Source organism: Trachurus trachurus, assembly GCF_905171665.1.
Source record: "Trachurus trachurus genome assembly, chromosome: 17".
Lineage (NCBI taxonomy): Eukaryota > Metazoa > Chordata > Actinopteri > Carangiformes > Carangidae > Trachurus > Trachurus trachurus.
The window spans coordinates 29,185,117-29,210,083 of record NC_139900.1 but is presented as its reverse complement, the minus strand read 5'-3'; the positions used below and the strand labels follow the sequence as shown (position 1 = coordinate 29,210,083).

At 41.8% G+C, this 24,967-nt stretch overlaps 1 protein-coding gene across 1 annotated transcript in view; it reads left to right on the top strand.

Moving 5' to 3' along the window:
- Positions 1-2,640: 2,640 nt before the first annotated feature.
- LOC311000435 (low-density lipoprotein receptor-related protein 8-like) overlaps positions 2,641-24,967 on the top strand; it is a gene marked incomplete at its 5' end in the record, with an annotated part of 105,350 nt that continues 83,023 nt past the window's right edge. The window contains 2 exons of the mRNA XM_083991150.1: positions 2,641-2,707; positions 3,541-3,657. Coding sequence (XP_083847276.1) covers positions 2,641-2,707; positions 3,541-3,657 — 184 coding nt within the window. The remainder of the gene's footprint in view (positions 2,708-3,540; positions 3,658-24,967) is intronic.

The window sequence follows — 24,967 nt, the reverse complement described above, 5'->3', positions numbered from 1 at the left end:
TTAATTGAGCTGTCAACAATAACTTACAGGTAAGTTACACTTAAAGCCTCATGTAGTATTGGGGCTAAACCATGACATCCAGCGTTCAGATTCTAGATTGCAGCGCTCACTCGCGCACCCCTCTCGTCCGCAAAGTGACGGTGGCCGCCGAGGACAAACACGTTCGCAAACTAACCGCTAACTGATAACAATATCATAATTGACCGATTACTATAGTTTTTGGAAATTATTATTATTATTTTTAACACACGTGTAGACTTCCACTCGTGCCTATTTCACAGCAAAAAGTAACACAGGAGGACTTACAGGATGTGCCAGTTACGCAGTGTGGTCCCATGAAGGAAGATCAGAGGACAAACAGGACAGCAGCCTCTGCTGTCCCTCTCTTCAGCCTGGTGTTTGGCTGCACTTTGTATAACAACAGCTCAACTAGATCTTAATAGCTGCTAACACTGCGCAGCTAACACCGTGTGTGTTTTATAACGGCAGAAAAAAACTAAAACAACAACATCGATCATCCCCCGGGCACAGTCACAGACACTCAATAGAGCGTTTGAGCCAAGTTTGTCCGCTTTCGTGTACCGTATTCAAAGACGGCAGCCTCCGGTGGGTGCACTGGCCACCTATGTATTTGTAAACAACTCCCTCTTCTAATCTACGTGACAGCTTTCATTTGTATGCGATTGTGATTAGACTTTGTATACGTATTTATGAAAGAAATTTTGGATTTTTGCTCGAGCCAAATAAGTTACACACTGTCCCTTTAACGTTAGTTTGTTTACTGGGCTGGGTTTCTTTAAGGGGCTACCGGTCCTATCTATCCTGTTTCAGCTAAGCTATGTTAGAAAACTGTCTTTATTATATCGAGATAACGAATAAGTAGGCTAGTTATCACGAGAAAATGGTAATAAAAAATATAGCCTACATATGGACGTGGTGGTTCTCGACTTCCGTATGTGACAACCCAAGACCCCCTGTCTCTCACTATAGTATTAGTAGAAAACAAACAACAACAAAGCAAAACAACAACCATAAATCGGCCTGTCACCACATTACATTTCTCATACTCACTTGGCACCACAGTTATTTTTCCACTGCTATGTCTGCAGCTGCACCAGAGGACAGCCCACACAACTTATTGGTTTGCTGCTCAAAAGGGACTGAAGGTCTCTGACAGTGGCATCCTAATGCTAACTTCACATAACGTATCAAATAATCATAACGTCCAAGCCCACCAGAACAAGTAGTCCAGCTAGTGTTGGTGTTGCACAGCCCATATTCAAATATGTTCAGAAAAATCTGATCATCCACGGGAATACTGCAGGTCCACAGACAGAGAAACAAATAAGCACAAGAAAAATGTGAAGGGAATATTTTATTATATAGTTGCGGCTCCATAACTGTGATGAATGTGTTTTAAGCCTGACCTATATTCAGCCTAACCTATAACAGAAGACAGAGGAATTAATTATATTATATATATATATATATATATATATATTATTATATATTATATATTATATTAATTATTATAATGTCTTTGCAGATGTTTATTTGGGGGCATTTGGTCCACACCTGTGGTGAAGGAATACTATAGCTATGAGTGGGTTTGAAGGTAGAAGGCTATTAAAGATCAAATGTGACAGGTGCTGTAACAAGTGGAAACCAAAAACAGGCAGAATAATAAAGATCAACAAACCACCCCTAGATTTTAAGTGAAATGAGAGCAAGAAGTTTCAAGCTTTCATTATGGTCTCAGCTAGGGACAAACACATTTGGAAACTTTCAGGTTCACTCAAAAGCTTCTCATTATTCTCTACCGACTAACTACTACCTCACTCTCTCTGCCTATTCCTCCTCCTCCTTCTTTGTTGGTTTATTTATGTGCGCAAAACTGCGAAACGTGCTCTCTGGCGGACTGGATTTTCCGTTCGGGCTGTGGAACAAACATGGCGGCGCAAGATGGCGACATTCTCTAAAGCAAGACCCTTGCTATGTGTATATAAAACAATATTTTTTAGGCTACGAAAACCAAACAAATTTTATTTTATAGTGATTATATACATATATATTCATGGGTATGTTCAGATTTTGCCAATAAACCTGGCCACATATTACACATTGGACCTTTAAGAACTGAGTCAGGGGTATTCTATTCTATTCCATTTTATTCTATTGTAAATGGTATTTGAGGAAAATATAGGCCCCTACAGCTGTGATGGGAAGCTCCAGAGCAGCTTTTTGATGGACATATAGGCCTATTGGAAAATATTCTATTCCATGCTATTCTATTTTTGGGGACTAAAGGTTGTCTCTATACTATTATTATTATTATTATTATTATTATTATTATTATTATTATTATTATTATTATTTATAATAACTAAACATAATAGAATAACTTATGAAAAGAATAGGCTCTGTTCTATTCTATTCTATTCTATTCTATTCTATTCTATTCTATTCTATTCCTCTCCCCGCCCTGCGCGGTGTCGTCACGCTCCGGGCAGCCAGTGAGGCGGAGGGAGGGGGCGTCTCACAGCCAAGAGGCAGCAGCGGCAGCGGCGTCGCAGCTACAACCAGAGCGGCTCTCGGGCTTTGTTTAGTGGATGTGAATGAGCTCCATCACCTCCGCTAGAAATGTGGACGGATTTAAGGACATTGCTACTTTTTCATTTGTTTGTCCTGAGGCTTCATTTAACGGAAGGTGAGTGCTGCTTTTTTTCCCCACGAGCGTGTGTGTGTGTGTGTGACATGAATGAAATGAAATACAAGGTAAACGGTGGTGTGTAGTGTGTGTGTGTGTGTGTGTGTGTGTGTGTGTGTGTGTGTGTGTGAGACAGAGAGTGAGTGTCTGGTGATGGGGCTGTACTAGAGGTGAGAGACTGGAAGAGCTCCTGATAGTACTCAGCGCGTGTGATGCCAAGAAGGAAAAAAAAAAAAAACACAAAAATACTTCATCATTTAGCTTCATTTTAATGATATTAATCTTCACTGTAAATCTGTGATCGCCTGCCCATGGAGCAGTGAGTGTGTGCAGGGTGGGAAAAACCTCTGCGAGTCTGTCATGTGTTTCCCGGCTGTGGGCATCCATACTGCATCAGAGGTAGTGGATGTGGATGTGGATGTGGTGGCCCACACTGAATCTTTGTCTCCGTGTTGCAGAGAATTATTGTGACCGGCAGACACGGACCCTCCTCCTCCTCCTCCTCCTACTCCTCCTCCTCTGCTCCTCCTCACTCTCTCACTTTAACTGGTTTTTATCATCTTGGAGAAAAGGAGAAAAAGAATAGATCAATAACTGAAAGAAAAACAGGAAGCATGACGCTCCCAGCACCACAGCCAATTGACCTGAATGAAAGCTGAATATTAATTAGGCATTCATTTGCAAATGACAGTTGAACTACTTGCGGTTACTACTCCACTAACCCATCTGGACTCTGCTCCCCTCCCTCCTCCTCGTGTGTGTGTGTGTGTGTGTGTGTGTGTGTGTGTGTGTGTGTTCCCTATCTTCATCTTCTTTTCTTCCTCTTCTTCCAGCAACGGATGAGTGTGAGGATGGACAGTTTCAGTGCAACAACAAAAGGTGTATACCGACCATCTGGAGGTGCGACGACGATGACGACTGCTCAGACAACAGTGATGAAGAAAATTGCCGTAAGTGTTAAAAACCAGTGGAGACTTAGACACAAACGGCCGAGTGATGGTGCTGATGTCACAGTGCAGAGGAAGAAGCTGTCAAAGCAACACATCCGAACCATAAACACTTCATACCCACCCCTCACATCCCACTGTATTGTGATCTTAGAAAGTAATCGCCCTTTTTTTCTATTCTTTTCAAAGACAAATGTTCCAAAAGTAAAAAAAAAAAAAATCTAATTAGAGTGATGTCATTAGACTGATCAGGAGACAGCTCCTGGACCTGCTCCATCAGCTGTCCATTACAGACTGACTTAATGCTCCGTTCATGACTGGAATGTTTATCCAAGCCCCTTTGTCCTAATGAGCGGCATTTCTTCAAAATGTTAACAGTTATGAGCCAGAAAATGCACCCGTGTCTCCACTCGCTCTCCGCCCTATATGATTTCAAATTATATTTACGGTAGATTTACTGTTTCATTAGCTTGTTTAATCTATTTTCTTCCTGTGTGCTCATTGTGCACGACAGTGGTGTATTTTCAGGGAGACATAAAAGCTTACAGAGTTTCCAAAGAGACACAAATAAAATCATGCTCTGAGTGGGGGATTAGGTGTGTGTATGTATTTGTGTATATGTGTGTGTGTTTTTGTGTGTGTGTGTGTGTGTGTGTGCCTCAGACCATGAGTGTGTGCTGGTGATTTCATCCCTTATTTTTTTTTCCACATATAGAAAAGCTCAACAAACATGTTTTTTTCTGAATTGAGGGTTGATTGGTCGGAGCCATTTTCCAATCATCATCATATAAAAAGCCATCCAGCTGAGAGACAGGCGCATCAGTCCGCTCACACACAGCTCTGACAGGTATCGCGGATGTGTTGTTCTGCGCGGAAATAATAGAATTCCAGTTTCCTCTCTGACTGCGAGCCAGTGGCCTATATTTCAGAGCAGTGCTTGCGCTCGAACCAGTGAAGCTGTGCCAAAGCTGAAGCCAAGCTCTGCGTGTTTTTCCGTGCAGCTATGTTCCTATGTGTTCGGGTTAATTGTGGCTCGGGAGGAATTCCTCCACCTCCCCACACATGCATACATATACACTCTTGTCTTTCTTTCTCTCTCCTCGTAGCTGTCTTCGTCTTTGTTTCTGTTTCTGTCTCCTGCAAACTCCCACTCACGCAAACCTGCCGCTCAACATACACCTAACGAATCCTGTGTGCGTTAGTCTGGAGGTGTCTGGAGGTGTTGCCATTGTTGCCCTGTCTCTGAGAGCAGCAGGATGTGTCCTCGGGCAGGCCAAAAAAAAAAAGCAGGTCATTTGGACCATCTTTGCTCCTAAAACATTCATGCATCACACACACAAACACACACGTGCATATTCACACACACATGCACAAACTACTGATGTTTGGAGAAAATTACTGCTGCGCTTTATTTTCCCACTATTTCCCTTATGAATGAAGTGGGGAATTGTCAATGAGGTTTTATTACCCCATGTGTGCTTCCCATCAGGCAGAGCTTCTGACACATTTAGGATTTGAGTGAAAACACTTCTCCTTGAAGCCTTTTAAGCTGAGGCTAACTGTCAACCCACTGTTGATTATGACAGTCCAGGATTACTTGCCTTTTGTAATAGGGAGCAGCCATCACTCTCTTTGCCTGTGTGGCTCACTGTGTGTTTGTGTGTGGGCAGGCAGATGAGGCTGGTTTGTCTGTGCACATTGTCCTCATAGTATTGGACCACTGATTGGCTATAAGGATATTAGCTGCTAAACTTTTCCCCTGTTTGATTTGGAGAAGAGGTTCTCTGGCACGCTGTGCAGCTCTGGCAATATTTAATTAATGTGCTACTATTAAAGCCATTCTCAGGGGTCGCCTCTGTAAAACCTTTTTCTGTTTCTACATCTGAGCGGGCTAAGAGACAGTTGGCGTAGCGCAGTGGAGTGTAAACCCGTACAACATATGCCGCCCAGGAGGGGGAGAGTACAGTGAGGCTTTAGCTTGTACACACAGAAAATCCTTTACACAGTTTCTTGTGAAGTGGTTGCATTTTTTAAATTAAGTTTCTGGTGCTTGAGTGGATGGTCTCACTTTTTTTGTCGTCCCAATTTGCTATTTTACACAATGCCAAGCCTGAGAATGCAGTGAATGAATGCGTGCAACAGACCGTGGTTGTGAAATATGCTGACAGGAAAGAACCTGTGCTCCAGCTCCTTGTTTGTCATCTCGGTGTTTTCTTATTTTCAACCTGACTGCAGCTTGTAGCGGAACCTCTCTGAACATGTAAAGCAGCCTTAAAACCCTGTCGCTGCTCATACCAGCATCGTACCCTTTTATGCATCGTGATCCTCCTCCTCCATCCTCCACCCTCTTTCTCTTAACCCCCATCCCCCACCGTCCCACCCCCAGACTGCACTCCCAGCTCTCCATCCCCCATCATCCAAACTCTATTCCCCACTGACCGGTCACCCGCTGCATGCATCCATACATGCATAATTGCACTCATAAGTATGCGTGGACACAAGTATGGACCAGACGCATGCAGGCATTAATGCATATATACAGAACATAAACACAAATGAGTGCATGGCAATGAACTCCTGTGCTGCTGCTTTTCTGACAGAGAATGGCAAAGTTGAATCCACAGGCATCGTAACACAGACTGTTTATATTTTGTGTAACTGGTTGCGTAACCTTTCCGGTGAGGATGAGGTGCAGAGCCACGCTGCCTCCCGCCTCGTCTGGAGTTTATGGCAGCAGAGGAAACAAAAGAGTCTTATAGCCTTGAATTCTCCTGCCAACTCTGACAGGGAGCCGCTGTTTAATCCTCATCCTGATTATAGCTCCATATCAGCCAGCCCCCATCACGTCTGTGTTACCTTCAAAGTCCAGCCCATACGCCTGACTTTCTTCTCATGCTCGGGTGTGATGATAACGATCCATTTCATCTGTGTTCATGAATTTAACATCCATACCTGCGAGGAGGCTTCTCACATCACTGCGTAAAAGCTCAAAGTGTTCTTTTATTTTGCTCTGTGATGCAGAGTCAGCAACAAACTGCCTCCCTCCCCCACCCTGTGTTGTTGTTGTTGTTGTTGTTTTTTACCTAATAAATCAGTACTACTTCAGAGGTAAACTCACTTTTGAAAACCGCTGGCGCTCCTCCATACCTCCTGTAGTCATTGTTTATTTCTCTATCCCAAAGCCTATCAGTGGATGCAGCCTCCTCTGCTGCAGTGTTGTACCCACAAAGTCCTGCCAACACACCATGATCAAAGTTTTAGACGCTGTGAAAACTATATTCGCACTCTTGATTAATGCATATTTAATGCATCGGTGTCCAGTGTGTTCAGAGCGCAGCTACTTTTCTTTTATTTGGATGTTCTGTATCTTCTTGTGCTTTCTGTAAATCGATCAAATAATCTAAGATCAGTTTTTAGCTCCTAACCTCAGTGCTGTGTTTCTGTTGGAGCAGATAAATGTCATGCACCGCTGAAATGTGGGTCTGATGCTCTTTCATCTCTCAACAATAGCAGCAATAGCTCACTGGCCTTAACTTTGAAATCCTACCACTTACCACGCTTAAAAATGCTTCAGGTATTTCTTTTGATACAATGACAGAAAATTGAGTGGGGGGAGAAAAAGCCATTGAATGGTGACTGAAAGCAAGTCAGCCTTTCATAATGGGATTTGCTTTAGTGTTATCTTATGTTGTCCTATCCTGTTGCTTATCCTTCTTTTCAGAAAGAGAAAAGAAATCTCCTCCAGGCATCGTAATGCTCACTTACAATCAAGTCTTGTGTGACCTGCATGTCTTTTTAAAAATACCTGCCTGTTACCACCTGCAACTTCCCTCTCCTCTCCTCTCCTCTCCTCTCCTCTCCTCTCCTCTCCTCTCCTCTCCTCTCCTCTCCTCTCCTCTCCTCTCCTTTGTTTTTTTAAAGCTCTGTCAGGTTGTTTGACCACCTGTTGAGATGTGCTTGTACATGCTGGAGAATAAAACAGTAATGTACTGCTTGTCAAAGAGGTTTGGGGAAAAGAGAGATGCCCATCATACTGTAGTAGTACTGACTTATACTAAGAGTCTTGGTGTGTGCATCTCTTTCCCCACAGTCTTTGCGCCTCGCTGTCTGTTGATGTGTTTGACAGTGGAGTGAGAGATGTGGAACAACACAGGAAAAAATTTGATAGTGATAGAAAATGAGGAAACGCATTATTTTGACCTGCAGGGTGAGTTGAGGAGGTTGTTTGTGTATCTCTCAAATTCTCTCTATAATCTCAGCTGTTGACAACTGTACACAGCGAGGAAAAGATTACACTATTATCTCTTCTATGCAATGTTGCATGTTCTCTGTTGGGCCTGTGGTCAATTTATTGTCTGTTCACTTGATCATATAATTATGAGCCTTAATTGGGATAACGTACCTTCGATAAAGCAAACTTGGCTGAATTTTGAAAACCTTTTTATTGGCAGGTGAATTGAACTGATCTCGGTCGCATTATCTTAAACTTTTTTTCATTTATGTCTGGAGCTGTTTCTGGTTTTATTGTAAGAAGATTGAAGAGTCATTAAAGTTGAGCTGAAATTCAAATTTTCACACTTTTTTGTTCAAAGTTATAACATGTAACTTTTCCGTATTAAAATGTATAAAAAATAACGCCCTATCCATGTGTGCGTGGGTATTCTGGTTGTCTGCCAGATGCTCTAAATGGATTTTTAACCAATTTGAAGCCACACATAGTTTGTACACTTTGTTTTCAACCATATATTTTTAGTATAAAGGATTTTAGTTATCCATGTCTGGATCTTTATCAGGAAAAAAGCATAGTCATAGTTAGGCAGCTCAGCTCAGCTCAGTCCTCCTAGACTCCCAAGAAGTCTGGAACACACTGGTGAATCACTGATTTTTAATGTGTACGTTCTAAAACTGTTTGTATCAGTTTTTATAGAGAAACCTTCTCAAATAATTCAGCTGCCAGTGAAAACCTGAAAAACGACTGGCTCAGAAGTTCATGGATGCAAACAGCGCGCCGAAAAGCGAAACTCGCTTTTTTCATGACCAATTAGGTGACTTGTGTGAATCGTTCAGATCCGAAGAGTTTTTGTTTTGAGGGGGGGGGGTCTCAGCGTCTCAGTAAAATGTTTTTCTAACAGGCTGACAGTGACAATCACGTGAAACTGAGGCGAACTCATTCATGGTTGTCTCTGATTATACTGATAACAGCCGACCTCCAATGTAGACGCGCGACATGCGCGCTCATTAAAGCGGCGCGTATCTGCGTACATCGGTGCGACAGCGACGCCGTTTTTCCCCCCGTGCATGTCCGTGGAGCTGTGATGTCCGTGGAGCTGTGCGCCGCGGACATGCACGGTTCCCTACGTTGCTGTGTCAGGCAGGTGTCTCCCACGGAGCTCTGCCCCGTTTCAGAGGTGAAGGAAGCCCTAAGTGGAAAGACGTCACCTCCGCGATGTAGAATGTGTTCAATTAAAGTGAAACTAACACATTATATAGGCCTATATGTCCATTACACACTGAATGACACATCCCATGTCTTTATTTATTCAGTTTATTTTAATAGTAATAATTATGACTAACATTCAGTGAAGACCTAAAAATCAGTATCTCCAAAATGGAAATATTGCAAAGGTTTTTTTTTTTTTTTAACCATTTTTAATATAGAAATGTTGACCTTCTGAAAACTATGTCCATCTATATGCACTCAATACTTGGTTGGGGTTGAACTACTGGAAATTGCCTTTCCGTGATATTGTAATGTACTTATTTGTTAATGAATCTGATAGAAGTTGGTGACAATGGTGGTGAAGCCAACGTCTCCCACGATCCCATGTTATTGTGAATTCACCAAATTCTTTTTTATTGTTTTGCTCAAAATCAGCCCATTACAGCAGAATTGACTGAGCGTTTAAAGGTGTACAGAAAAGAAAATTGAATTTGAGCCCACTCTGGATCATAAAATTAATGTAATAACTCATCTTTCAGACGATGTAGGCCAAACTTTGTGCAAAATTCTATTTTTGAGTAAATCCGGGATGAAAGTGTGTATTTTTTTTTCCGCATTGGATAATGCAGGCACACGGATTATACGTCAGCCTGTACACGATTCATCAGCCACTGATATTGGATCCGTCATCCGTCATTCAAACGTCTGAGACACGCACACACACACACGGAGCTCGGGCTCTCCCTTACAGTCTATGGTCTCGCCCCAAGCTTTGAATATCCCGCCCGCTCGATAACGACCAATCAAATTTGTTTTCCTTACTCGGGTAAACTCGTGTTGCAGCTCGTGACAATTCGGCACGACAAACAGGACAAACGGCCATTTCTGTACACCTTTAAGGAAATAGCGATTGTGATCCTGCAGAGCATGCAGCTTTTTTTATATTTTTCAAGGAGAATTGAACCATTTCTCAAATTTAGTCCTTTTGAACCTTCTCATACTATTTTTTTCAACAAGTCCAGTGCATTGTTTTATGCAGTTCAAGACATCTGTCCATTGACAGCATTCAGCATTTGGCAGAGCCCAATCTGCTATTATGTTAATTTAAGTTTGAATATGTTTAATTTCAGTGAATAACACCAGATGTAAGATACAGATGTATGATATTTTACCATTAATTATTAAACATGTGGTGCATAATTTGGCCCTTTTTTCAAGGTTTAAAGGCATTAATCAGGTTTTAAATCTAAAAAACTGTTGAACACTGACGGGACATTTTTTCCCAGAATCCTCTGCTCCTTACATTTACTGACATCAAGAGAAGGGAATCAGATGAAAGCCCTTCCTCTGACACAGCTTATGTCTGGTGCCCATCCACACACACGTGTGTATGTGAATGTGTTGTGTGTGTTTGCTTGGTTGCTGGCCCCACTGGCCCACTGCCCTGTGTCTGCATGTCTCAAAGCCACCTAGCCCAAAGTGATCATTAAGAAGTCTTTATCTCAGATTAGCGCATGCTGCGATGCAGAGATGCTGAGAGACAGAGAGGATGAGCGAGAGAGAGAAGTGGGGGGGGGGGGGGATTAATGTGGGTATAAAACATCACTCAGCCTCAACCTCCTGCCCTCATCCAAAATGTATTTATTCCCCATGCCACTTAACTTTTTTTGTTAGTGCTTAACACCTAAAAGAAAGCATTTTTACGTTACCCTTCCCAAAAATCTCTGCTCATTTCTAATGGTAAGACGCAGATGTTTCTCTGGGGGCACTGTGTCTTGCCTCATGAAAAATTGCTGTTGCAGTTCAGTTGAATCTTTGAAATATTGCTGTGGTATTAAAACAACAGTATAAACTGTCTGCACAACGTTGTTTTATTAAACTTAGTTGTTTTTATAGTAGTAGTAGTTTATAAAGATTTACAGTAACAAGGTGTTTGAAACACAGAAGCTTCTGACATCAAGTCATTAATTCAGTCAGATCTTGAAGACCACCGACAACTGATGTAAACTTTTACAAATCAGGACGTCCTGTTCTTGCATTTGGTGAAAGTTTGTTGGTTTTTTAATGAGTTGAGAGCTGAGCTAGTTTTGAAATCGCCTCCTATAATTCACAGCTGTAAAGTGATGCTGCTGTAGTTTTTGTAACAGTGATTCAGTAGTGGCAGTGAAATGAACCCAGGTTTGCTTGAAAATCAATGCTGGATGTTTGAGAACGGCTGCCTGCTCCGTGAACCCAGACCTAGGGGCCACAGGCATCCAGGCAGACAGTGCCTTTCATCCACAATCACTGTCAGAAAAAACAGACCCACAAGGGAGCATGTTGGCAGCCATCGCAAGAGATGTGGCCCTTTGCAACTCGTGAGTCATTTTTTGTGGAAAAATGCCACTTCGTGTGACTCAACGGGCGGGCCTGTGAATTTTAGCTGACAGCTCCGATGTTGCTGGGACTGGACGAGTGCGACTGTGACTCTCGCTTTATTTTCATTTATCTGTTTGTGGATGAGTACACACACTCGTCAGAGACCTTAAGAGGACGTTATTCCACTCCTGAAGTCAAGAAAGCGTCAGCAACACATGCGCCTATAAATTGAAATGATGAGCAAATAGCTCTGACACAGCAGCAGCCGAAGCCCTCGGTCTCTTTCGTTTTATTGATGATTCAGTGGAGCTGGATGAATCGCGAGCGTCAACTCCACTCACACAATGCAGTAGCGTTAGCCTCCTCTTGCTCAAATACACAGTGACTCATTACATTGCCACCATCACAATGTAAAAGCTTTACATGCAGGCTGTCACTGCAGTGAAATCATTCCACCTGCCTATACACGCCCCGTCCATCCACACAACCGTCATACACACTGTGCCGCTTAGAAATTAGCTCTGAACTCTGAAATGAACTGTTGACTTCCTCTCAAAGAGCCACAGAGCAGCCACTGTTAGTGATTTGATATTTATCACTTGTCATCTCTCTCATCAATTAATCTGCTGATTATGTCCTTTATTAATTCCTTATTTATTGAATCTGTAAAATGAAACAAAAATACCCCTCACATGTTTTTGTCCAACAGTCTAAAACAAAAATATATTTGATTTTCAATGGTCAGGTTTGAATCCATTTTAGTCTCCTTTTTTATCAGATTTTCAGAACTAATAAAAAAAAAAGTCAAACTTTAAATGGTGACAAAGAGTCATAAAATCCTTTGGTTATATATATATATATATATATTTTCTTCTTAATTTCTCATTCAGAAATTTTTAAGCACATGAAACAGGTGGAAGTTGTCATGGTACAGTTATGACATACCAGAAGACATTGGTTTCCTAAAACCAACCTCTACGCTTTCCTGTATTTAACCAATACAATTGTGTAAAGCTTTGAAAGGAGGGGTCAAAAGTATGACTGGATAGGCTAAGTACCCTTGACCCCCTCCCCCACTAACTGTTTACTATGGAGAGAGAGTCTCACATGGACTCTTCCACACTGGATGAAAAGCGACGGTCTAATATCACCAGTTGGCACAGCAACAATAGTCACTCTTTTCATCTTGGTGAACGGTTTATGCACTAAATGTGGTCTTTGACACTAAATATTAAGCTACTGTATCAACGCTAGATAATTATATGATAATATTACAGTATTCATTTTGACACATCACCCACCCCTAGTTCTGGTCTATTCTAGCCGTAGAGAACAGGTCTAATTTAGACATGACCTCAGTGTAATTTCATGGAAACCCCAATTAAATCAGCTTTTCATAATAACGTGTTATGACTGGAGTGAGCACCCTGGGTCTCCTTGGTGCTGCCCACTCCTGTGTGGCTGTGAGGGAGTGTTGGAAAAGATGTATATACACTCATTATGTTCAGCATTTCTCTTCTTTTCCTCGGTTCAGCTGGTCATTAGAGAATGTCAGCTGAATTAGGCTCTGGATGTTAGCAAGGCTTTTTAGTCACTGTAGTAGTAGAGAGAAACTAGTTTCCCTCTCCTCTTGAGGAACAAATGCAGAATTTATGAGCTAAGCCTAAGTTAAATGGGGATTTAATAGTGTCAAACACTGCATTACCTGAACAGTGATAGCAAATGGATCTCAGACTCATTTACTCACCTATTCTCTCAGCTATAGAGTTTAAAGTGGGTGAAGTCTTGAATCCAGCCAGTCAGGTACAATCAAATTATGTACCTGAAACTAGGCTTCAACATAATGGATGGCTGGTTTTACATGTGCTGATTAAATGTCTAGATAACGGCCTCATGATGCTTCACACTCTGCTCAGTGTGGATCTATACAAAGAAAGATGTGACACTTTTGACTGGAGGAGTATAATGTAACAGACTGAGACAATTTAGCAGCTGCGTGCAGAGTTTAGAGCTTTTCTGCAGAGCAGCTTTTTCTCCTCAGTGTTCTGTAACCCTGTTTTACATGACATTCATTCTTCTAAAATTTAGATCGTAAAACAGGGGCTGGTGTTGAATCATTTGTTTGAAAATGTATTTGAAATGTTCATAGTAAGTGGGTGGTGTTTGAAAATGTTACTGTTCATCAAAACAAGCACAGTTTGGTCATGATTCAGATGTAGAACATGAATGTTCAAAACCACCCTATATTCCCAAATATTTGCAAACACACAACTTGATTTTGTATTTAAAATGAAAGTAATTTTCTTCATTTTAATATTTAATGTGTAATGTGGAGCTTTCAACAGATTTCCTCACTCATTGATGGAAAAAGCAGGCCTTGCATGAGAAAAGTTCAGTTTAACATTTAAATCACAGTCTAATGCTTCACTCACCCTGAGTGTATGTGTGTGTGTTGGTGTTAACATCAAAGTTTTAGCTCAGTTCTTCTGCAGAAGTTTTCTTGGAACTGTTAGAAACTGTATCACCGGTAGAAAGCAGAGTAGAGTGAACTGTTAGCCCCAGCTGGTTTCTTGAGTTGGGCCTGACCTTGTGCGCTTCGGGGAGTTGTATTATGATCAAAGCTCAGTAGCTAAGCTCTGCCTAGAGACAGATATGTTTTAAATGCATAGCCAACGGTCACTCACATGCACACACAAATATGTACAGGCACAGGCACGCACACACTAACACACACAGCAGTATGGGTGCTGTAGGCTTCACGCTGACAGACACAGATGGAATTACTTGATGCTCACAAACACAGGGCTGTTTTATTAGTTTGTGCACGAGAAATGATGTAATCGTTTGTGACATGGATCGCCAGAGAAAGATGAACAAGAACGATGGAAAGAGGAGGAAAACAGGAGAGAAGAAAGGAGCTAGGGAGCGCAGAGGCAAGCTAAGGAGAGTGTTGTTGTGAGGTGGGGGTTGAGGTGGGGGGGAGTGGGCGAGCAGGGACGAAGACTGCTGCAGTGTCATTGATTTTAGAGTGCCTGTTTAGCTTTGTTATTGTTGTGATGCAGAAAAGACAAAATGTGGTGGGATAAGACCAACAGCCCATTCCAAATCACCTGTTGTCTTCCTCAGAGAGGTCAAAGTTGAGGATGTGTTTTAATTTGCACACTGCACAAACTGGTGTAAACATCTAAGTATTGGACTACCAGAGAGTACCAGGAAGACAGTCAAAACCGGCGGCACCTGTTTGGCTTGAATGAAGCTGAGCATCTTTACAGGAGGCTTCAACTCGCTGCAGAACATCTGCTCGTCCCATCAGACAGCCAGACTGCTGGGAACACTTGGCATACGTGCAGCTCTCCTGCTCTACTTTCAATGCTGTTTGAAGTACGTTTTCTGGATTTAACGATCAGGCTTCCTTTTTTTTGACATTTAAAACAACACAGATTGTGTATTTGAGATACGTTACATTGGCAGAATAACAGTTTCAGCCCAATAGCAGAAACTACAAAGTGCAGCCCTGCAGTATAATTACCTACTCAAAAGTATTATTTTTTTGCAGACCCCTCTCATAAATCACTATCTTTTTCATCCTTTAATTTGCAGTGATCCACAAGTGCATTCACGCAGCAGAAACCTAACTGTTACATACAGTGCTATACGTCCTTCAACAGGACGCTCAACAGCACATACATTTTTATCGGGTAGAAATAGCAAAAATGCCCCAGAAAAACCTTCATTAATTAGCCCCATGCAACAGGAAGCCACCATTGCATTTGAAAGCTTGTAGAGATGTATTTTTTGAATGCATAAACTGTGGTAACAATTGTGGTCTAACACTGCATACTGTATTAGTGCTAATGTATATGAGTATACTGTATGGTCCACATCCACAATAACATGCTTGGCTTTAAAACCTTCTTGCTACATGGAATCCACTCTGCTGCAGGGTTTTTGAGACCCTGATTGGGTCTTCTTAGTCACAATGTATCTTTTCCTGATGTGTCTCTTGGCCCTTTTCCTTGAAAAAACTAAACGAAACAAAGATCCCTGACCTACGTTTTATGCTGTCATAGACAACTGTCTTCATATTTCCCCCAGCCAGCACATAAATGTCCAGTGTATGTGAGCGCGGTCACCTCTATGTGTTTTCAGGCATGTTATCACAGACAATGGTTATTTCTGATCCAATACCAAAACACTTGTCCGGTGGAGACTTTTTCAAAATTACAACAGTAGTTCCAACCATAAACAGCGATTCGGCAGCGAGTCGGCTCGACCAGCATTTCCGCCACGACTAATAATAACAAAATAACGATAGAGACAAAACGATATATTTATCGAAAATGGACCCATTAACAAGTGGTAACGTAGATTCATCCACATTAACGTGAGACTTTTTTATAACCAAATAGAAACTCCTCGTTGTCCCTTTAAGTGAGGCCAAGTGAAAACGCCACATCTCCAGTGCTTAGCAAATGTACCGTGCTTTTAATGGAGCCATCTGAGATTCACATGCATGAAAGAAACTGCAGTGAAGGGCACAGTTGCTGTGTTACCTTCAGACACTCACTTGGAAATGCACTGTATTGTGTTGACACTATAAGCAGCACATGCAGAAAGAGTCTTGCACTGCAAAAAGAAAAATATCAGTGCTGAGAGAAAGTGAGGGGGAAGAGCTTTGTGTGTTTCGACAGTGCAATGTGGCAGTTGCGTTCGATTCTTAATGATTAACAGGAAGTAGTCGCAACCCCAGGGCTATAACATGCCCTTCTGACCCCTATGGCTTCAAGGTGTATTCAATCTATTCATACACAGAATTAATCTGAAGCATTAGCAGCTCATATCATGTCCTCGCCCGCTACAGCAGCTGCATTGTGCTACTTTGCTTATGTTCAGCTGCTCTGGTGGTGAGAGGGAAGCCTTTAGTCACAGTCCGAGTAATCTGTTTCTGTGCTGGGTGGTGGCCGGACTCTTTAATTGGTTTCCTTTTTTTCCTAGTGGGCATTTGTTGGGCCGGCACTGAAGGATATCGGCCCTCGGTGAGTCCGTCAATAGCTGTCTGTGACTTTGTCCCACCTGTCTGCCTACTTGTGCTACTTGTGTTTGTGGCTGAGAAGACCAAAAACAAACACACTCGCTCACTCGCTAAAAAACAGGCTAATGCTCAAAGAACCAAAGAAACGAGGTCCATTCGCACACATGCAGAAGAGGGTGAATGGGCATGCAAGTGTGTTGTGTTTGCATGTTACTGCTGAGTTATGTTCAAAGGCAAACGACAGCTGGGACTAAAATCTGAGAGTGTCTTAATTACGCTCTCTTGTTGCTAGGGGCAGATTTTCTAGAACAAGAAGTTTAACCTCGGGCGCTATTACACTTATGCTAATTTTCGTCTGCAGTGGGAAATGTACAATTCTGCTCCCAGTGCCTTTTCACACCAATTTGAATGCCTCAGTCTTTAGGACAGCAAGGGTCTTTCTGAGAAGTTGGTCTGCAGCTGCCATTGTATTTCATCTTACTGGGGTTGGGTTTTTACAGGGGAAAGAGGGGAGGAAGGAGAGATGGAGAAACGACAGAGATGTGGCTCATTCCCTTTGCAGGGTAAAAGGCTAATCCCACAATTCCCATTACAGTCCCTCAGTTTGTAGACAGACACTGTAATCTAGTGTGGCACACATTTCCATATACAGGAGTGACTGCGCTTTAGGCTCTCTTAATGCATTTGGCTGCCCGTGACTTAGAGTGGCAAGGCACTTTGAGCGTTTATTCTTAAATCCAGACCTATTGTAAGCTCAAGAGGAATAATGCAAGACTACTCAAAAGTAATGAGACCAGACGTAAACCTCTCTGAAGGCTTTTACCAACTTTCTTATTTTCTGTGTTGTGTTCTGTGGCTTGTGAGCAATTTTATAGATTAATTTATAAAGGCCTAGTCTGAGTCCAACTGTGTGAATCCAGAGAAATGAGAGTGCAGGGACCCAGATATCCATGACAAATAGCTCCCGTTGTGGATAATAGACCTTATTTACCTATGAGTTTCTTGGTTTTATTTTCCTATTTCTTTCACTCTTGGTCGCATATGTCTTCATTAGCAGGATTACAATTTTGATTATGTTTGCCTTGATCTTCCCATGCAGGATCATTGATTTGTGTTACTTTCACACTGCCACTGATCTCCTTGATGCCTCCTGAACATCCTCAAGAACCAAACCCATATCATGTTGGACAGGGCTACAGGAAAAATACAGGGGAACAATCTTTGAAGCAGAAACGTGAGTTTCATGGAAGATCTGGCTACATGTAATAAATCAGTATTGTAGTCAACCTTAGGGTTTAGTCCAACTTGTGTAAGTAATGGTGGTTTTGGTAATGATTAATAAGAAGTCGACTTCCAGAAGAGTTCAGTTCCCAAAAAACAAGAAGAAAAAAAGTATACCAACTATTTACAACCAGCGTCAACAACATGTGAAAGACAAATCTTCTCACTGACAGACTTAAAGTTATGGTTGGTAATCATGTTCAGAAACACTTTTTGTTATACTGGGTGAAATGGTCCTTCTATCCTGACAGTTTATGTATTCAGAAAAAGGAACAAAAATAATCAGACCTCTGTGACAGCTGCAGGACTGACAAAACTGACCAATCCATGCTTTTCGATCCGAAAAGGAAAAACAGATGCCCTCATGTAATATAATGTAAAATAATAGGGGTGCAGCAGGATGATTTGAGTTCCCTTTGGGATAAACGTGTGGCTAAAAAAGCAAAAGCAATTATTAATCAGCATGACCATATCTTGTCATCTGAATTTGTGCTGATGCTATCAGGGCGCCATCTTAAAGCTCCACTACGGAAAACCAGCCGTTACTCCAGATCATTCATCCCGTCTGCTATCAGACTCTTAAATCTAGACCCAAGCTTGTGGAAATAATCATTTTTATCTTTATTTTTTATTATTTATTTATTTATTGATCTATTTATTTTTGATTTTTGATTTCTGATTTATTTAATTTTTTTTTTTTTTTTTTTTTTTAACACGCTGGAAGGCCAAACGGGAGACAAAGGTCATCTTTTGCTTCCACTGACATTGGAAATACAAACTGGCACCTGTGCATATACGAATGTGGATGAGTCTGTATTGTTGAGTTTGTATTGATGTGTTGTTGTGGATGAGCTTGTATTATTGTTCTTGGTGGACTGGCAAACAGAATTGCCCTCTGGGATTAATAAAGTTGATCAAATCAAATCAAAATGTTCTGGCTTCACCCAATCAAGCTGCCATCACTCTCCCGCTCTCCCTCTTCTCGCGTGCGCGGCCAGAGTCTTCACCTACAGTCCGCGGAAAAGCCACACTCCAGTCTGATGGGTGGCATTCCTGAATGTATTACAATAGATCCATGGTGGCAATGTAGCTCTGGCAATGCGCGTTGGGTGTCTTCACCTACGTCCACAGAAAAGTGAAGGCGTGGCTTCAGAGAGAAGTCTGAGGAAAGGGGCTGGGACTTTTGACTTGTGTATTTTCAAAACGTGGCCTGCTAGAACCATTTTTTCAGAATCTCCAACCTTACCTTTAATTGCCTGTGAAACTGTAGTTTTCTTCCTTCTTATAAATTATTCACTGGATCAGATGATACATACAACAGCATCTTATCTTCTGTATAACTGCACCGTTTGTATTGGAAGTGCTGGAGGGGCTTTCTAACTGTCCCCTTATATGTGACAGGTGAAGGACGGATAATTGAGCTGCCGTTATCACAAGGGACAGATTCCGTTAGCGGCTACTTCGGCAGATCGCTCGCTGACCTAGTTACGTTTTGGGAGGAGTGAAATTAAGACTTCATCTTGGAGAGTTAGATACATTTACACCGTCTCAGCATTTCCACATCTGGCTGGAATGCAACTCATTTGTGCTGTGGATATTTAGCCATGCTAATAATGTGGCTCTAGACATGGAGACATGATAGTCCATTTCTGTGAATGGATTTCTATGAGATTCAGAGTTTTGGTTTATAGTGAGCTAGTTCTGAAAGCTGTGGAGTGGATTTTAATGAGATGGTAACTGACTGTGAAATTTGGTAATTTGCACGTTAGCGTACATGTCTTGCTATGTCACAAGGGTGAAAATGGTTAACGTTACCTAAACCGTGGATTTTAAGGTCATCATTATGAGGGTGCTAGCTTGTCGACGCTCACATTTAGCTCCAACATTTATTTAAATATCATGTTTAAAAGTGGGGAATTATTCCCATCACACACTCAAACCCCTTCACTTGCTCTGTCATCACTGCAGACTTTATGAACTGTGTCAGCCCGGTCTCAGTGAGTGGTGGCATTTGGTCCTGGAGTTATAATTACTTTGGACAGCTGGATAATGATTCTTAAGAGGAGAGTCTCCTGTGTGCAGCTAGATTGAAACTTAGACTTGATTGTCCAAGTGAAGGGGAACTCACTGGCATTCTCCTCTTTCATACTTGTTCTCAAATTGCTGGATGAGATTTAATTTAAGGATTTTTTTTTGTCTTTTATGCCAAGAGGAACCGAAGGAAATTTTGTTATGTGTATGCGTAGCGGTTTTGGTACTCATCATTGCGTTGTGTAGTTTTAACATATGAGGCAAACCTTCACCGTTGGCAATCTTGCCGTTTATTTTTCACATGGACTGGTTGGATGGGTGCACGACCCTAATCCACAGGGGGTGATGCATTTAATTACCATAGGACAAACAAGTTTTTGTGTTGTGTGGTGAGTTTTTATGACAAGTGCAATCACATTACCTCTTAACTCTGTTGCACATAGCCTAATGACAATAAAGAATTCTTGACTTGACTTGATACTGTAAGAGTGACTAGAAAGAGGAATGTACGTTCACAACAAGCATGAGTGCAGTTGCAGTGCGCTGGCACATATTTGCACAATGTTTTGTAGTCAGTCTTTGAACTATTCTCATAAGAGTAAATGTGCACTTAATTACTCAGCGATCCTACAGCGTGTTTTACTGTAAACTCACCACTGATATTTCCCCCTGAGATCTCTGCCGAGGCTTTGAAAAGCTCAAATAATTTCTTAACTATCTCTGTAGTGTAGGCTTTAATCCAAGACCTCTTTGGTAAATTCAAAACTAATAGTGAGCTATAGCAAAGGGCTAGATGTTAAAGATGTGGTTTTAAGATGTTAGAGATTTAAAAATGTGAAATCATTGTCCTTTCTCCTGCTAAATAACTTGGAGTAGGCCTATCTGCCTTAAGCAAACTACTGAAGCCTGTGTGTTGGCAAAAGACAGAACTTTTTTGTGGAACAGCTGCAGATATAAGGTGATGTAAACATCTTAAATGTGAAACAAGTCATTGCTGAGAGAGATTATGTGTGTGCTGTCAAGCTTCCCTGAATCATTAAAGGTTAAAAACAGGGAGTCTGATCAATACATCTCTGAGGAAAAGGCCTGGGTAGACTGCTGTGACTGCAATGAGAAATACAAGGACCTCAGGACTCTAAAACACACAGCACAACATAAAGCAGACGGATGCAACCTCTGCAGAATATCTAAGTCCTGATCACAGGATCCTGGTTTGAAGTCCAGGCTGCAGACTGTGTGTTTGAGGCCAGGAGGAAGGAGCATCTGTGCTGCTGTGTTGATTTGGAGTCATTTCCACTGAAGCATGCAGGAGACGCTCTGGAGGGGAAGAGCAGTGAATGTGTCAGTTGTTTGGCTGAGGGACCAGTCCTCAAACTGTGTGTCTCTGTGTTTTCTAGACCAGTGAGACTTTATTACCAAAAACTGTGAGGCAGGTGACAGACGGCACCAAACAGCTTGTTTCGTTTTATTTGGATGTCTCTACATTTGGAAGGTTTCCAGCCATAGTTTCATGCATTTATTTAGAAATGACCAAACTTCAATCATTAAAATGTAATAAAAGTTTTACTTTTAATTCGTTTTGAATTGTCCCTTTTATTTTGTTGAATTATGTGTGAATGTGAGAATCAGCCCTTGATCAAATTAAGCCTCACCACAAGAGGCCTTCCATCTGTTTAGCGGGATTAGTTTTAATAGGAAGTTTCCTGTCTGTTTACTGTTCTTTTCTGATAAAAGTAGGATGTGAGGGCGCACTCACTCACTCGCTCCGGCTGTGGAGAGGAGCACTATCTGACCCTCGTCAAGGATTTAGAGACATCAGTCGGGGCTGGTTCCTGCAAACACCTGCTGGTTAAACCTTGCCTGCTTCCGCCATTGCCCTACCGTAATTAGATTACTCTGCCAAAATGCTTTATTTCACTCCAAGCACAGGTTTTCCAGTAATTGCTTGGCTCATCATTACAGGCGCTCATATTTCTGAAGGCGCAGAAAAAATCACAGAAACAGTCAGACAAAGCAGTGGTGCCACATCAGCTGATTCTTCTTGGCTAAACAGGAATTACATGAAGCTGGACAGTTCATGTAAGGTGTATACCATCAGTTTCTACCTGCTGCTCTGCCGCAGATTGATTTTTCAGTTTGCTCCCTTGGCCATCACACCTTCCTCCTGTCAGGTTTGTGTCATCTCCTGGAGCTATGTCTTCCATTCCACAGTGATGTGCATATGCTGGACTCTGTTCTGACACCTCCAGGGTTTGATTGTTGTCCCAGCTAAATCATTAAGGCGATACTGGTTACCACTATTGGGAACACCCCAGAGAGCACAATCTGTACCTCTAAATATAAATGTGTTACAATTGTTTTAACTCCATAATGAGATGTGCAGTTACTGGCTGAATCTAGGTTAGATTTTCCAGCAGAAGTGGTGATTACATAGGATTGGATGACATTACAGCTATGTTGCGTCACTGCTTTAGAAATAACATATGTGAGCTGTAAAGTAGGTGCAGTAGATTCTGAGATGTGCTGTATATGATCCTAATCCTCTGTCTGTTCTCATATTCTGGTCTTATTTATTCATAACTGTGGGATAAACAAGTCATATGATCATACGTCTTTCTCTCTACTCTTTGGTGATGCCTCCTTTTTGAAATGGATGTTGTTCAATCTTTCGACACCTCACTCTTTTCTTGTGTTTTGTTTCAGGTGTTGATATCCATAAAAACGTATATTTGTTTGTTAAAGCACTAAAAATCAACGACAAAAACCCAATCTCACAGTTTTTCATCTCCTCTCTCATGCTTGTCCTTGGAGCTCTAGCAACAACAGACTGCTGAGCCAATCAGAAGAGAGCCTGTGAACCTCTCCTCGGATTGTTTGATGTTTTTTTTGAAAGATCAATTTTAGGTCTAATCATTCAGAAGAACAAAATCCTGCAAAGTTGGATGGCGGGCTGAGTTTGGGGCATACCTGAGGACAGTGACTGCTTTGCTGTGACATCACAAAGTTACAGAAGTCCTGAAGGCTTGTTTTAGGACTCAGGTTCTGAATACAGACTGTGTGCATTTCTCTGACTGAGCACTTAGATAGTTTCGCATTATGAATATAGAACATATTGAACAAAAGACATGGACATCTCACTTACGGGATCATGTGGGACCTTTAATCCATGTCACATAGCATTTTTCTGTGTTTGTTGTATTGTATAGTGGAAGACAACGTGTAAGCATTGGAAACTAATGTAGGTCATCATTTTACACTCTCATTCTGCAACCTATTATGAGTCACAGGAAGCTCAAAAATGGTGCAATTGTTTCTTTGTCTGTTTTTAATTGATCATTTGGCTCCATTCAAGCATTTACACACCTGCCCAGATGAACAAGGCCTTCAAATTATGTTGTTTCTGTGGTAATCTGAAGTCACACTTTATTTATACTGAATGTTACTGTGTTGGCCCACTATGTGTTTTCAGGAGAATTTCCTGTGTTCACAAGCGTGATTGTATATTCAACAAACCAGGGATATATGGGGGGAAATGTGCTACGTGTCCAGAATGCAGCATTAATGTCTCCTTCTTTCTACACTTGGCCAAACTCAATTTAAAGAGTGTTCAGCTTGTTTGACTCTGTAGCTTTGGCTCACCCCCCACTTTGTATAGCAGTACATTGTGTCGCAGTGTTGATGCCAGGCTGTAGGATAGAAAATGTTGACATATGGCTGTAGATCAAACATATTTGGCTTCTCTAAACCAGCAAGCACAGGAAAAGGGGGAGTGTAGCAGAAGGTCAGACACATGGAGACGACATCATGCAGAGAGGTTCAGGGATATGTGTGTGCATCTTGTAAACAATGATGTATGTGTTATTTCAGCAGTATTTGTCAGTTTGACTTCAGCTCTGTGGTATGTGCAACACTTGTGTATGTCTGCGTGTGTTTTGGATTGCATGTCTGTGTGTGCTTAGGCCCACCCCATGCTCCATATCAACATGCAGAGCAAAAGGAATTGCACCATCACATGAAGCATGAATTTAAAAAAAGAAATCATCGCAGCTTGAAAACAGCTTGATAAATCATGACTTCTTCAGAGAGTCGATGCAGCTCAGTGGTGTCCCGTTGCCTTCCCACAGGCTTGCTGTACAACCACCTGTACCTCTGTCTGATATTGCCCTGTCATACTTCAGGCTTTGAGGTAAATCTCGTTGGCTTTAGCCAGCCTGAACCTCACTGTCTTCAGTTTAAATCACTCTCAGGTTGCCTTAGAGGCACAGCTAGATGAGGCTGCCCAGTCTCTGCCTTGGTCAGGAGGTGTTTTTGCCGATGTGACCTGACAGGGGGAGAAAAAATATGTCTTTTAGCAGGCTGAGGGCTATAATTAGCACAGTATGTGTCTTTGATCACAAGGTCAGAAGAGATGCTGGGATGTGAACAGCACCAAGTTACCTTGCTTATCTCTGGCATCCTAAATCTGCTGTTCTGCAGATCTGAGAGGATCTCTTCTTTTGTTATTTTGTCATCCATCTCCTATTGATTTCCATAATAAACCTGTTGTTTTAAGATTTCTAGCAGCTACTTTAAAGAGTAACTATGCAAGTCTGGTCACTTTTCTTCTGTTTTGCTAACCCTCCTGGCCTCCCGGCTATGTAAGCCGGCGAAAAATCAATCCATGGAGCGGTAGATAACGTTATATAACATATTTACATATACGATGTTACGACGTGTGTATTTGTGTAGTTTCAACTGTCATACAGTAAACAAGAGATTGCGGGTTACGGAGCGCGTTTGTGTCAAATTAGCCACATCGTCCACAGGGTTCAAAGCGTGAGAAAAAAGTAGCGGCTTATAGTCCGGAAATTACGGTATGTGATTAAGTTTACACAACAGCTCAAATTGGTTTTATCAGGAGAGAGTAAGCAATCTTTAACTTTATCTTTAGCTTTACCTTTAACATCTGATTTGCTCAGTTTGTCCGAAAGGGCAAACAAGTACAGAAAGAGAGAGAGAGTGACATTTAATCTGTAGATGCCACTACTCTGTGGCTCTGTGTTTCCAGATCAATACTCTATCAACCAGTGCTGAGTTAGAGCTCTGTCCCGTGTGCCTTTTTGTCTTCCTGCTCGTTCCAGGGGCTCACTACTCTGAACACAGGCCTGACTGACAGGACATAACACATGAGG